General features: G+C 42.4%; 1 protein-coding gene and 1 pseudogene across 3 annotated transcripts in view; both read right to left on the bottom strand.

Moving 5' to 3' along the window:
* The window catches only part of NOSTRIN (nitric oxide synthase trafficking), a 58,981-nt gene that overhangs the window by 24,440 nt on the left and 18,934 nt on the right, over nucleotides 1-15,607 (bottom strand). For 2 of the 3 annotated variants that reach the window (XM_035007833.1, XM_035007835.1), the window contains 4 exons: nucleotides 8,422-8,505; nucleotides 5,417-5,479; nucleotides 5,093-5,174; nucleotides 2,466-2,528 (listed from right to left, as the gene is read on the bottom strand). In XM_035007833.1, the coding sequence (XP_034863724.1) occupies nucleotides 2,466-2,528; nucleotides 5,093-5,174; nucleotides 5,417-5,479; nucleotides 8,422-8,505 (292 nt within the window). The remainder of the gene's footprint in view (nucleotides 1-2,465; nucleotides 2,529-5,092; nucleotides 5,175-5,416; nucleotides 5,480-8,421; nucleotides 8,506-15,607) is intronic. The other variant, XM_035007834.1, reaches the window with a different exon arrangement.
* On the bottom strand, nucleotides 11,307-13,523 carry LOC118012361 (annotated as a pseudogene).

Raw genomic sequence — 15,607 nt, forward strand, 5'->3', positions numbered from 1 at the left:
CATTTTTCCAAATCACAAAGGCCCGCAAGCCTCCAAAACATTGTTCTAGCGAGCAACATGACGGGAATGGTTTTACCACAAAATCATCACAGCAGACATGGAAGACCGCTTGCATCATTCTTTTAAATCAACCCAGGCCACAACTGAGGTCATTTTAAGATGCTCTCTTAAAACTTACAGCAAAGGGGCAATTTTGCACCTGATGCAAAGGCTTCGGAGGTGGGCATTTGCCTGGCATCTTGTGAAATGGCCTGTACTGGCGGTGAGGAGCGGGGCGCTGGGAAGGAAGAAGTACGTTCAAATCCTCCTACTCTGTTGATGCCTCAAACCTCAAAGTGGGTTATGACCCAGGTGATCATTTCCTATTCTACACGGTTTCAACAAGAAGATGATGTTCCAGATGATGTTCCATTCCATAAAATGAGAAAACAGAACTTGGTTTGAGTTGGATCCAGCCTGTTCAGGAACTGGATTGATTGACAGACTGTTTAGTTTTGCACTCAGTGTCATAAGGACTGCAAAACCGGGTAATGAAGGGAAAAGTTCAGTTCCCTCTCTCTTCAGGAATCAGAGGCAAAGCCTTCCGAATGTCTCTCAACCTATGAAGCTTCTGCAAAAGGGAATTCAAGGAACAGGAAGCCCACTGACCCTCTTTCTCTGCCTCTAGTCAGTCACAAGCCCTTGGAGAAATGAGAGCATGAGGGAAGAACTTTGGGTCCTTTAAAAGGCTTCCATTTCTGTCTCCCAAATAGACCGCACTTCATTACTGACATGCTGAAAACTTCAATTGTAACTGGAGAGAAAATTATTAGAGCTCGGGAATTTTATGTTCTCTAATTTCTATGTCACTCTTCATAAAAAAAGAAAATCATTTTATTAAGAAAAACTACTTGGTGGAAACTGGGAAAGAATAAAGATGCTTTTTTTGTTCTTGAAAGCAATTATACATGCCTAGCACGGTTTCTCTCTTTTGGTCCGTTATATTGAATTTCCTGTGAAGGCTGAATATTTAGAGAATGGATTATAAAAAACAAATTCTGTTTGGGGTGTCTGGGTGACTCAGTCGTTTAAGCATCTGATTCTTGATCTCAGCTCAGGTCTTGATCTCAGAGTTGTGAGTTCAAGCCCCACGTTGGGCTCCACACTGGATGTGGAACCAACTTAAAAACAAACAAACAAACAAATTCTGTTTAAGACAGCTCATAAAACCAAGAACAAAGCTAAAACAAATGACTGGACACTGATTATGAGACTTTTAAACATTTATGATAAAAGTGATTCTCATGAGCATTCTTTTACCAGTAACTACTATTGCAGGTATAGAAATTCATTTATCTCCAACATTTCTTATTAATGCCTTTGGTCTTATGGAGTCCTTGATTTCAGCAGGAGCTTCAAAGGCAACAATGCGGACTGAGTTGGGGCTGCCTATTTTTGAGGGATCTCTCTGGTTATTTGCCACTAGCCGCTGTCTCCTGGGAAAAGTTCTCTTTGGGTACTGATACTCTGGAGAGGAAAAGGAAGTTCAGCCTTTGGAGGACAAGTTCCCTCAAAGGGGATCACTGGGTTTTCTTCACAGATTCCCTCTCCACTGGTTTGTAGTTCTTCCAACTTGAATTCCCCCTAAGCTGGATTGTTCTAGAATTATCTTCTCTACATATATATGGGTTCCATCTGTTATTCTCTCTGCGTAAGAACCTATAATGATATGCTCTAAATTCTCACACCAGATCACAATTCCTCTCCTTGGAATTCATTTACTGTTTCCTGCACATATGTTAGCTGGCCAACTACATTTTAAATTACTCGCAAAAAGGAACCATGTCCTTGTACAGAGTGGAGTACAGGAAGTGGACCACACGTATTTGTGGACTCAGTATATGTCTTCCCCTTTACACATGGCTCCTCACCCCGCACGGCACTCCTCTCACTAGTGAGACAGAGATCACGAATGCCCTTCTACAAATGATAAATCCAAAACTCGGACAGTATTTGTCACTTGCCCTAAGCTACAGATTACACAGAGAGGCAGTCAGTGTAGTGGAATGGGTAAGAGCAATGACTTATAACAGTTCTTGGTTCAACACAACCAGCCTTAGGCAAATTATTTACCTCTCTGTGTCTCAGTTTCCCCCACCCATCTGTCAAATGGGACATACCATATTGGTTTGCTTTTTTTTGGGCGGGGGGTTGTTGCAATGATTCAATATATAAATACAGAGCATTTGCCACACAATAAATGCTATGACTGTTAGCTATAAATAATAACCATATTCCGAGCCCTGCTCTTCTAGTGGTTTAGTTGAAAGATAGATCTATACAATAATTCAGGGAGGAAACGTTTTTCTCTTCAGTTAGCGCTTAGATATATTAACACTAAAACACAGGATCACATTCGTGCAAAAGCAAAAAGGCTCAGACCGAAAAACTGAGTTTACATAAATGACATTCATATGTATACTTGCCTTGATTTGTTGATTCCAGTTGCCAATGACAAGATTTGCTGCCTTTTCAACTTCGTTATCAAGCTAGGAACAGAAAAAAAGAGACATGCTTTTTTTTTTTTTTTTTCTGTCTTTCTGTTGAGTCATGGTGCTGGCTTATGAATTCTGGCAGTCACTATCACAACCCATAGGAATTTCAAAATGCTACAGTGGACATAGATATGCTGAGAAAAGTAGCCAAACTATCTTTTCCCCATGTCAAAACCTCTTGACAGACGTTAGCTTGAATGCATTTGGTAAAATAACTATTTTTGTGTAAACTATGTAACTATACAAGAACTTGCAACAAGAACATCAGTGTGTGTGACCTGCGTGGAGGGGCTCTTGCATAGTTTGGTGTCCCTTTTGGTCCCAGCACTTCCTCAGCATCATTCCCTGCTGCCTAATCTTTAGCACCATGACAAAGCCTGAGAGTCCTGGAAGTGCTAATTTTACTAAGTGTCTCATTGCCCCTGAAGTGAATGAATACTGTTACAATTTCAAAGAGATTGAATTCTTTATCATAATTAACTTTTCTCCTACTTTTAAACAGCCAAAGGTACAGTAAAATAATGATAAAAATGCATCTAGACAACCCTCCAAGGAGATCAGACTTAAGTGAGGGCAAAACTTTTTTTCCTGGACCATAGACAGATCAGCTATCACTCGGCCACATTGAGATCTAGCAACGCTGCCCTTTTATTTTGTCCAGCTGACTGAATTTGGAATATACGATTTATTGTAACAAATACAATGAAAATAGTTTTGTGCACTATGTCACTTTTGACTCTATGTGTAATGTGGAACAAGTTCACTTTAAAAATAATTTTCATCTCTTTTTTTTTTTTAAGTAGGCTCCACACCCAATGTGGGGCTTGAACTCATGACCGTGAGATCAAGAGTCGCAAGCTCTACCGACTGAGCCAGGCAGGCGCCCTAAAAAAGTCCTCATCTTTTATCTTCTGTGAGAGAGTGGGCCGGGGTGGTGGGGGTGCAGCACGGAGGGGCAATGCTGAAATAAAGGCTTTAAAACTGGACCAGCAGTTTGAGGGATCATGCTGTTAATTATCCAAAGCACTATGATAATGATCATGTCACTGTGCCTAATTTATGGTAAATACTCAGGAAATGCTAGTGATTATCATATTATTATGGGGTATAAAACATATTTTGGAACTAATGAAATATAGACTGGTGTTCAGTTTTGATTCAGTTGGTTGGCACAGGTGGAAGATTGTATTGCTTAGTAATAATTACTGCATAAATTTCCCCCATTACCCCAGCCCTCAGTAGAACATCCATTCTGGTAAAAATACACATATGTCCACACAAACATCAATTCCATTTCCTGACTCAGCTTAATGAATTTGAATAAAAATGTTTTTGTATCATTTCTCTTCCATCATGGTTTATATAGATGCCTCATCTTCCTCACTTACTACCTTTAAGACCTCCTTTATCTGGCTGTGGTCACTTGAAACTGCGCCTAGCCACTGCCCCTTCCCTCCACAAGGGCCACCGATGACTGCTTCTGAACTTCTAACCTGCACCTGGCCTTGCACCAACTGTAACCATGACCTCACCCCATCAGAGTTGAGCAGCGTTTATATTAAACACCTCTCTATGTCACCTGAAAATAGATTTTAAAGTGCTTACTGACTGTATGACACACAAAGAAAAAGAAAAAGAAGCACAGACGAAATTGTTCTGGAAGGAAAGGGACACAGGAAGACCAGAGAATATGCTAGACAAGAGGACTAGGTGCTCCTGAAAGAATTGTTTAGTTTTGTTTTTCCCTTTTTCCAATTTTAAGACTATTTGAGGACTCTACCTTATTATTGCCTTTACCTAATCCCAAACCATTAAGCACCAAAAAACATGTCTTTTTAAAAATTGTGTTTATAATTCTTCTGTTTACAGAAGGAATATCTATTCATTGGAAAACAATGGAAATACAAAAAGTACCAAAAGATGAGATAAAAATAACCTTGAATTCCACTGACTAGAAATGATTCTTTTTTTTTAAAGATTTTATTTATTTATTTGATAGAGAGAGATACAGCGAGAGAGGAGAGAGGGAACACAAGCAGGGGGAGTGGGGGAGGGAGAAGCAGGTTTCTCGCTGAGCAGGGAGCCCGATGCGGGGCTCGATCCCAGGACCCTGGGATCATGACCTGAGCCGACACAGGTGCTTAACGACTGAACCACCCAGGCACCCCTAGAAATAATTCTTATTAACATTCTCAGGAGGTTCCTTCAGATTTTTTTCTATTCGTATATACATATATTTACTTTACAAAATTGAGATCATTTTCATTTAACACTATATATAGTGAAAAAATTTCCATGTCAATAAATTCTTCTGTAATAAGATTTTAATGGTTGCATAATATTCCATTGTTTGGATTTATCATGATTTATTTTTGAATAATGAAGAGGTTTCTAGTTTTTCACTATTATAAACAATGCTTTAACAAATATCTTTGTACATAAATCTTGAGCTTATGTTTCTTTTTATGACAAATCCCTGAAAGCTAGCATCACTTTTGATCACCTTTCATTCCTTGGGTCAAAGACAGAAATCTTGCTTTAAGATAGATTTGACTCACTGATTTTCTCTTCTTTTCATGTACACTCAGGACTTGATGAGTTGGTTTTATTGCTTCCAACTCAATTGCTTTGCCAAGTTTTCTGGAAAGAGAACATAAAAGACACACAAGCATAGTATTAGGATTTATATCTACTTTCCAAATTATTTTCTGGGTAAATAAAACCGTGTGTTCCAGCCTGTCTATTCAGGGCAAGTTTGAAGCAGAGTATTTGTAGCACGCCCACTTTAAATATTTAAATATTTATGCCTCCCCCTGGGGTTGGGGTAAGCCCTGGGGGTGGGGTGGGGTAGAGAGGTGGGGAGCTGGGAGGGGGACACTCACTGATGCAGGTCTGCTGCAGATTTCATGCCCTCTGAGACCCAGGCCCAGGCACTAACGAGACAGCTGGAGGCAAAAACAGGAGGGCACAAGAGTGGGTGTCATTTTCCCAGGAAAGTCTGAGCAATGCAGCATCATGTCTGATTCACTACACACAGCAATTGCCCTCATTTCCCTAATCTTATTTCAATGTGTCCACGGGATTCAATTCTGCCAATTTATTGATTTGCACTGTAGTCATTACATATACAGCCTTTTTGCCATCATTTTTCTTTTCAATTTTCAATTTTCATTTTCCATTTCATATCTGTAGAAAACCAGGGAAATAAAGCAGCCAAGGGTGAGCAGGCATTTAGAACAAGCAGAAGATCGTGTGCTAGGTAGGGGGAGAGGAGCCTAATGACCATCTTCTCAGGCTCCTCATTTCACCAGTGAGTACACCAAGCTAGGCTCAGAAAAGTTAAGTGGTGGAGGACCCAAGAGCCCTGGGATGTCCCCACGTGCTGCTCTTGGGGTTGGGGTCCAGTTACTCTTCCCTGCTGGCTTTTAGGACCACAGCTCAGATATTCTGTTTGCTTGTAAGCAGTGTCTCCATTTAACAAAAGGAGAGCACCTCCCTCTCTCTAAAGGCACCTCTCTAAGGGTGGGGGTAGGAAGTGTGATGCTATTTTCTCCCACAGAAGGGGCATAGCTCACAGCAGCCCATAACGCTGGCCTTCAGAAGCCAGAAGGATAAGATCAATTGCATCAGTAAACCTGTGTAGACTTTGGTGGAGGGGCGGGGACAGATCTGTGTCCCTACTGAAATCAGGATGGTGCAGAGGTTTTGCCTCCAAGTGACTTAGGTTGCATCCTGCAGTCAGAGAATTGGAGAGCTAGACCAGAGGATGCCAGAATCTCTGCGTATCCGAAGCCAGGCACAAAGCCAGAGGCCAGAGACTACTTAGTATAGACCTCCAGTTATAGGAAATTGCAAAAAGCACAACATGAATCTGTATCGATAGGAAGTAAATCAGTGGTCGTTTAGGTGGGAAAGGATTGCAAACAGGCTTTAAGAATCTTTTGACGTGATTAAAATGTCTATGTTTTTATTTTGGTGATGTCTATATAGTGCATACATCTATCAGAATTGACCAAACCATACACTTCAGAAGGGTGCTTGTTGTTGCATGTAAATTAAACTTCAATAGAGTTGATTTTTAAAAAAGGAACCCAGGCACCCTTTGGGGAAGAGAATCTGACATCTGCTTCTCAGAGGAGCTGAACAGCAGAGCAGGAAGCCTAGAACTTTGGCCTCAGAGGGGTCTGTGTCTCTGTTTCTTGTGTGACCTTGGAAAGATCACTTGATTTCTCTGACCCTCACGTAATTGGTCTTTTAAAATAGAAATAATTCAGGTTACATATACAACACAGGTTTTGGGTACAGATAAAAGTCCAATTAATGTTTATTATTAAATATTATTGTACTAATCCTGGTTAACCAAACATTCCGGACATGTCAACTCTTTGGGAGCCTCCATGCTGGATGCTAGGACTGCAACAAAATAAGACCCACACTTCTCATTCTTTAGGAGGTAATCAGAATCAAAGTCATAATGAACTCCATGCCAGGTATTAAACACACTTCTTGTATTATCTCATTTAATCTTCACAGCAATTATATGAGGTAGGTTCTATTTCCATTTTAAATTCCAATGTATACACAAGGAAGAGATGATTTGTTTACTCTAAGGATCCTTTTGTCCTTTAAATACTGAGAGGTAAAATAAATTGCCCTAATTCACCCACTTGATAAGGGGTAGAGGTAGAATTTAAATCTGGGCAGTGTCAATAAAGTGTATACTCAACCATTCAGCCATACTGGCTGCTTCTCAGTCTAATAAAATACTATCCTAAAAATAAAGCTCAAAGTCAAACAATTTCAAAGCCATTATTTGCTGTTACAGAGGATCCCTAGGAAAGAGTAAGAATGTGAGTTCCAGAAGGCTTCTTTTTCTTTCCCTCTCTCTTTCACCATCAAAAGAGGTCTTTGCCAAGGCACTGCCAGCTAGGGGTGACATCTGCAAGCTCTGGGCAAGAATCTTTGTAACCAATTATCATTAATCGACCATTTTTAGACTCTCTTTTAGAATATCTAGTATCTTTCTTCTCTTCCCCAAAAGAAAAAATTGACTTCATTCCAAAATGTATTAAGGAAAATGTGAACCACCAGTTTTTCAGGACCCAACGTGCTAATCTCCATGTACAAGATCTCATATAATATATACCTCCCTCTCCCAGACCTGCACACATATGCACCATGCAACACATATCACTACTCCATCTAACATATGGAGGAAATCAAGGCCCAGAGAGGCCAGGTTACTTGTTGGAGGTCATGGAGTTGAGATAAGGCGGGATTCACACTTCTTGACTCCAAGACCTTCCAACTTAATGGCACTGCTTCCAAAGTAACCTATCATCACTGAGGCTTATTATGAATATGGGCTTAGGAGTCATAAGGACCCCGGATTAGCCCAGTTCTGCCACTTATTATCTGTGTCACTGGGGCAAGTTTCTTAAAACTCCAAGCCCCAAGACCTGGTCTGTAATAGGGACAATAATAAGACTTGCAAAGGGTTGTTGAGAGGATTAAAGGAGAGTATCTATAAAAGCACTTAACACCATGCCTGGAACACAGTAAGCGCCCAAGCCAGGCTTAACACTGCGTACCTGCCACATTTATAAGAGGAAGCTAGAATCGAACGTATGTCACTTTTTTTTTAATGTTTTATTTATTTATTCATGAGAGTCAGAGAGAGACAGAGAGAGAGGCAGAGGCAGAGGCAGAGGGAGAAGCAGGCTCCCCACCTTGCAGGGAGCCCGATGCGGGACTCGATCCCAGGACCCTAGGATCGTGACCTGAGCCGAAGGCAGACACTCAACCATCTGAGCCACCCAGGCGCCCCCATATGTCACTTTTTGTAACTCTTAAGAATTATTTTGCCTTACCTGTTTCATATACTTACTTTTTTTTTGTGCCCTGCAAAGCTTTGCTTAACTTGATTGCCAGTTTCTGAAGTCCTTTGGCATAGTTAATCTCCAAGTTTGCCCTGTTAGCAAAGGGATAGTTGGTAGATAGGATGTTCTGGCCAGACATCAAACACACACACACACATACACACACATGTGAAGGAGGGCTCAGCCCGACAATGCAATGTATACACAAGGAAGAGATGATTTGTTTACTCTAAGGATCCTTTTGTCAATAGGTGAAATCCTTAAGGACCTCCAAGAAGATCCTACAAAGGGAGAGTTTTTAATTTAACCTTCTTGTATACCAGTGTTTGAATTGTATGCCCTTCCCACCCCGCAAAGATGTTAAAACACTAACCCCCAGAGCCTGTGAATGTGGCCTTATTTGGAAATAGGGACTTTGCAGATGATCAAGCTAAGATGAGGTCATCAGGGTGGGCCCAGGTCCAATATGGCCATGTCCTTATAAAGAGAGGAAATTTGGACATAGAGACAAACACACACACACACACACACACAGGGAGAATGCCATGTGGAGATGAAGACAAGAGATTGGGGTGATGCATCTACAAGCCAAGGAGTCCCAAAGACCGGCAGCAAACTACCAGAGGTGAGAGAACAGTGTGGACCAGATTTCTCCTCACAGCACTCAGATGGAACCGACCTGGCTGACACCTGATCTCAGACATCCAGCCTCCAGAACTATGAGACAATACATCCCTGTTATTTAAGACACCCAATCTGTGGAAACTTGTTATGGCAGACCTAACAAACCAATTCATGGAGTAAGGAATGGAAGACTTTCCTGCTTACTCTGGAACATTAGCACCATCAGATTAGCTCTAGATTATAATAGCTGGCAATAAAGTGATAAATTATGATGAAGTTAACCAAGAAGCTTTTTTTGTTTTGTTTTGTTGCTCACTGCCCTTGATCAAGTCTTTATTCAAAATTAGCTGTCCGAGAAGAATGAAATTGGACCATTTCCTTACACCACACACAAAAATAGACTCAAAGTGGATGAAAGACCTCCATGTGAGACAGGAATCCATCAAAATCCTTGAGAACACAGGCAGCAACCTCTTTGACCTCAGCGGCAGCAACTTCTTCCTAGACACATCGCCAAAGGCAAGGGAAGCAAGGGCAAAAATGAACTATTGGGACTTCATCAAGATAAAAAGCTTTTGCACAGCAAAGGAAACAGTCAACAAAAACAAAAGACAACTGACAGAATGGGAGAAGATATTTGCAAATGACATATCAGATAAAGGGCTAGTATCTGAAATCTATAAAGAACTTATCAAACTCAACACCCAAAGAACAAATAATCCAATCAAGAAATGGGCAGAAGACATGAACAGACATTTCTGCAAAGAAGACATACAAATGGCCAACAGACACATGAAAAAGTTTTCAACATCACTTGGCATCAGGGAAATCCAAATCAAAACCTCAGTGAGATACCACCTCACACCAGTCAGAATGGCTAAAATTAACAAGTCAGGAAACGACAGATGTTGGTGAGGATGTGGAGAAAGGGGAACCCTCCTACACTGTTGGTGGGAATGCAAGCTGGTACAACCACTTTGGAAAACAGTGTGGAGGTTCCTCAAAAAGTTGAAAATAGAGCTACCCTACGACCCAGGAATTGCACTCCTGAGTATTTACCCCAAAGATACAAATGTAGGGATCCAAAGGGGTACATGCACCCCAATGTTTATAGCAGCAATGTCCACAATAGCCAAACTATGGAAAGAGCCATGATGTCCATCAATAGATGAGTGGATAAAGAAGATGTGATATATGTATTCAATGGAATATTATGCAGCCATCAAAAAATTGAAACCTTGCCATTTGCAACAACTTGGATGGAACTAGAGGGTATTATGCTAAGTGAAATAAGTCAATCAGAGAAAGACAAGTATTATATGATCTCACTGATATGAGGAATTTGAGAAACAAGACAGAGGATCATGGGGGAAGGGAGGAAAAAATGAAACAAGATGAAACCAGAGAGGGAGACAAACCATAAGAGACTCTTAATTTCAGGAAACAAACTGAGGGTTGCTGAAGTGGTGGGGGGTGAGAGGGATGAGGTGGCTGGGTGCTGGACGTTGGGGAGGGTACGTGCTATGGTGAGTGCTGTGAATTGTCTAAGACTGATGAATCACAGAGCTGTACCCCTGAAACAAATAATATGTTATATGTTAAAAAAAAAAAAAGAAGATAGTAGGAAGGGAAAAATGAAGGGGGCAAATCGGAGGGGGAGATGAACCATGAGAGACTATGGACTCTGAGAAACAAACTGAGGGTTTTAGAGGGGAGGGGGGTGGGGGGATGGATGATGGGTATTAAGGAGGGCACGTATTGCATGGAGCACTGGGTGTTATATGCAAACAACGAATCATGGAACACTACATCAAAAACTAATGATGTAATGTATGGTGACTAACATAACATAATAAAATAAAATTTAAAAATTAGCTCTCCGAGGAATGCCTGGGTGGCTCAGTCGGTTAAGCGTCTGCCTTTGGCTCAGGTCATGATCCCAGCGTCCTGGGATCGAGCCCCATGTCTGCTTCCCTGCTCAGCAGGGAGTCTGCTTCTCCCTCTCCCTTTGCCCCTCTCCCCCGCTCATCCTCCCTCTCTCTCTGTCAAATAAATAAATAAAATCTTAAAAATATTAGCTGTCTGAAATGACTCAACATTTACAGAAGAAACCAATGTAAGGGGACGCCTGGGTGGCTCAGTCGTTAAGCGTCTGCCTTCGGCTCAGGTCATGATCCCGGGATCTTGGGATCGAGCCCCGCATCGGGCTCCCTGCTTGGCAGGAAGCCTGCTTCTCCCTCTCCCACTCCCCCTGCTTGTGTTCCCTCCCTGGCTGTGTCTCTCTTTGTCAAATAAATAAATAAAATCTTAAAAAAAAAAAAGAAAGAAAGAAACCAATTTAGGTTTATGCAGTGAGCTTCTTGTCCTCGTGGTGGGTTTCTTTTCTGTAGGCTTCTCATCTGCTGCTTTCTTGGTGGCTGCAACCTTTTTCCCCGCCAAAAGCTTCTTCTGCTCCTTACCAGCAACAGCCTTCTTTCCTTTCTTCCCTACCACAGGCTGCTTGCCCAGAACCCCCTTCTCATTTGACTTGGCTTCTAGCGCTGCTTATCCATCCGGAGTTTGTGATGCCTGGTCCGGCGGAGAATGGTGTTCGGGCACGTGGTCTTTGCATATGGGTTTAGCTTCAACAGGATTCTCAGGTTCTTCAGTGGATTCTTTTGCAGATCTCTGCGATGAATCTTCTTGCGGGGTGCTCGGAGGGCTCTTTGGATCTCTGGGCTTTTCAAGGTTCGGCTAAGGTGTGTATCAAGCGTCTTGTGTATGGGAAGATTATAGTTACCTTTGAGGGAGGCAACCTTACACCAAGTGCCACACAGATCATGTAACTTGAGGAAAGCACTTTCAGTCCAAATGTGGAAACATCCCACATGCCCACCGGCAGTAAGTTCCAAAATGTTCAGTTGGCTTACATTGAGTAGAGCAATTCCAGGGATGTTTCTGAAGGCCTCGGTGACACCGCTGTCCTCATTAGAGATGATGTTGGATATGGTGACGGTTTCTCATTTCGCCATTTCCAGCTCTCATTTGTTGAGATACATAGACTTTTTTGATATCATTCCTGGACTTAAGTTTCTGAAGAAGCAAAACAGCTTCCTTGGTCTTCTTGTAGCCTTTGCCTTTATTTTCAGCCACCAGAGGGAGTTTAGGAACTTCCTCAGTACAGTGACCATTAGCCATGAGCAGCTCTGGTAGGGCCGAGGCACCCACGCAGAGCAGATGGCATATTGCTTCTGGGTTTGTTCACTTTACGGTGCCCAGGGCACCAGGCTTTGGATGGTGCAAACATGAAGATCCTGTGACACATATTTCCAAAAGCACCGTGGCTGCAATGATGAGTCCCACTGCCTCAAACTCTGGGCACCCAAGCCACAGCTCTGCCGGTACCCCCAAGACTCAGCCCTTGTTTGAGGACCTGCTAATTCACTAACAGCGTAGGGCTGTCTGTCATTTTGGTGTAAGTTGGTGTGAACAAAGTTCATGGTATCTGGTCGAATGGGATCCTTGACCACAGCAGGCAAAGTGACATTTTTGCCAGATGACTCCCCCTTTTCAGAATACATTCATGCCAGTGGACAAGCATGTATCACGGCAGGGAGGGCAGAGCGAGAGGAGACGCGCTCCACTCAACCCAGCGACTCCTACACGAAAAGCAAGAAGTGGCTTCCTAATGGAAAAGTGCAGAAGTGGACAAAACCAGATTTAGAAAATGAATTTCTGTTACTTTGTATGCAGGACAAGACTCAGTAGGAAATCTGGGCATGCCTCCAAAAGCAAACTCCTTGGTTCTTTTGAATAGATTGAATCACTGTTATCTTAAACTGATTTTACCGTGTCCTACTTATAGGCCCATCTATAGATAAAATGAAGACATACTCTTATTCATCTTCTCACTTTCACTGAAGATAATACAAATGTAGGAAAGTAAGTTCAATTTGTATTGTTTTCCTCCTTAATTTGGACCAAAATGGGTTTGTTTATTTTGTTGTTGTTGCATAGATTTTAGCCTTTGAATTCTATTTTTATTATAACATATCTTTAGAATTATTTATGACCTCACTTCATTTGGAAAAACAATCCCAGAACTCCCTAGTAACTAACTTAATACCTGCATTTTTTCAGCACAGTGAAATTAGACTCAGTGCTATGGACCGAACAGAGAAAGATAGCTCTGTTTTATAAAATGGAATCCAGAGATCATGGACTATTGACCGATTGCTAAGTTTCTATTCAGCTTTCCCTGTTAGTACAGTGGTGCTCTGTTATTTTTACCACTTTTTGAAGGAAAGAAGGCCACTGTAGAATGCACGTTAAGGCCTAGTTGCAGAAAACAACATTTGGAATCAGAACTTGCCCAAGAATAAAGAATGGCAATGGCAAATATTTTTAAAAATTGAAGCTGATAAATATCTCATTGCATTTAAAAATATATTTCTGCACTCTAGGAATATGTCCCAGTTGATGGAGAGAGAGAATGCTGGTCAGCAGCAAGCTGGGAATGACCATCACCTTGATGAACCTAGATGCTCTAGAAGCGCAGACCTCTACCTCTGGAATGGCTTTAGGCACTGCTAAAAGGGAGTAATCAGACCTACCTCAAGAGGTTTTATGATGATTAAAATGTGCAAATGACCCAAGCCTAGGAGGGGCTGAACAACGAGATCGATTGCTGGATTGACCTGCATAATCTGGCTCCCTCTCTGATATCCCCTCCTACCAGTCATCCCCATGCTCCTGCTTAGTGGCCAAATGCCATCCTGCCTCAGGGCCTTTGCACTTGCTGTGGCTGGGTAGTTTTTCTGCTACATAACCACATGGCATCTCCTTCATGTAAACCCCAACAGGTCTTGTGTAAACAGCACTACCTCAGAAGCTACCCTATCACTATCGCCCTACAGCTGTATTTATGTCCTAGAATGTCCCCCTACAGCTGTATTTATGTCCTAGAATGTCCCCCTACAGCTGTATTTATGTCCTAGAATGTACCACAATCTTACACCACGTAGTTTCAGTGTATTTCTAGGAACAATTCTATGGACACACCTAGAATGTAAGATCCACGAGGGCCAGAATTTGTTTTGTTCGCTGCTATATCTCTAGACCTAGAACAGTGCCAGGCACATAATAGGCACTCAGTATGTATGTCTTGAATGAATAAATCAATGAATGGACTTCCCATCAGATCTTGGTTAGAATTTTTAACTGGTCTCTGCTGTATTTGTTCTTGGTTCCCACCTTTGAAGACCGTAAACTATTTAGATGCAATCCTGCCCTGATGCATTGCTTAGCCTTAATGTCAGAGTACACTGCTTTTTAGCCCTTATAGTAGCTGGACAAAAACGCTGTCCTAGTCCATCACTAACCAGAGGGCTTTTGAGGACTTTCTTTTCCAGCATTCCATTCTTTTTTTTTTTTTTTTAAAGATCTTATTTATTTATTTGAGAGAGCGAGAATGAGAGAGAGCACATGAGAGGGGGGAGGGTCAGAGGGAGAAGCAGACCCCCTGCCGAGCAGGGAGCCCGATGCGGGGCTCGATCCCGGGACTCCAGGATCATGACCTGAGCCGAAGGCAGGCGCTTAACCGACTGAGCCACCCGGGCGCCCCATCCAGCATTCCATTCTTACTTGGAAGCAGCACGGAGAGCATGAAATCTGATGAAGCATGCATACTGCTCAGCTCGGTGCTGGGCACCGAACAAGTTCTTAATAAATAGCAATTTTTCTAATCTGATTATTATGTACCCCAAAGGATCTCTCATCATTCAGAACACCCCAAATATACAGAGATGGGAGGTGCGGGGGAAAGAATCCACAGTTTGCTCATCCATCAGCTCCAGAACGATTCAGAAGGGCTTCTAAAAGGACAGGCAATGCTGTTGGGCACAGGCTTTCCCTCAGAACCCGGTTTCAATTTCAGAATGTTCTTGCAGGCTGTACAAGGAGTCCCAGCGGCCAAGCAGAAATAAAGAGGACAATTGCCAGAAGGAAGTGCTGCTTTCCTTTAAATTGTTAACTTAATCAGATTCACCTGGGGGGAAAGCTGGGCTTTGGTGTCAAGAAAGGAAGAAGGTCCTGCTGGCTTTGAAGCGATTGTGCTTCTGTGCTGAGCAGGGCCACCTTCACTCCGCAGCCATAGGAAACCAGCCGACAGAGATTCAATTACCACGCAGGGTTTCTCTTTACAACCAAGTATCTTAGAAATCTGGGCAGATTGATAGTTTCACAGGTTGGGATAGAGCTTAAAAATTCCAAACAGGGATGCCTGGGTGGCTCAGTCCGTTCAGTGTCTGCCTTCGGCTCAGGTCATGATCCCAGAGTCCTGGGATCGAGCCCCGCATCGGGCTCCCTGCTCAGCAGGGAGCCTGCTTCTCCCTCTCCCACTCCCCCTGCTTGTGTTCCTTCTCTCATTGTTTCTCTCTCTCTGTCAAAATAAATAAATAAAATATTTTTAAAAAATTCCAAACAGTGCTCTCTTGACAAATGTGTTGCCATCCTTTGTGACATGTGGCTGACTCTTGACCTGTGTTCTGTCTACACACAAAAGAGCGACATCCAACATTTCCTGGGCACTTA

Source organism: Mirounga leonina, unplaced genomic scaffold (assembly GCF_011800145.1).
Source record: "Mirounga leonina isolate KUSES-001 unplaced genomic scaffold, KU_Mleo_1.0 Mir_151, whole genome shotgun sequence".
Classification (NCBI taxonomy): Eukaryota; Metazoa; Chordata; class Mammalia; order Carnivora; family Phocidae; genus Mirounga; species Mirounga leonina.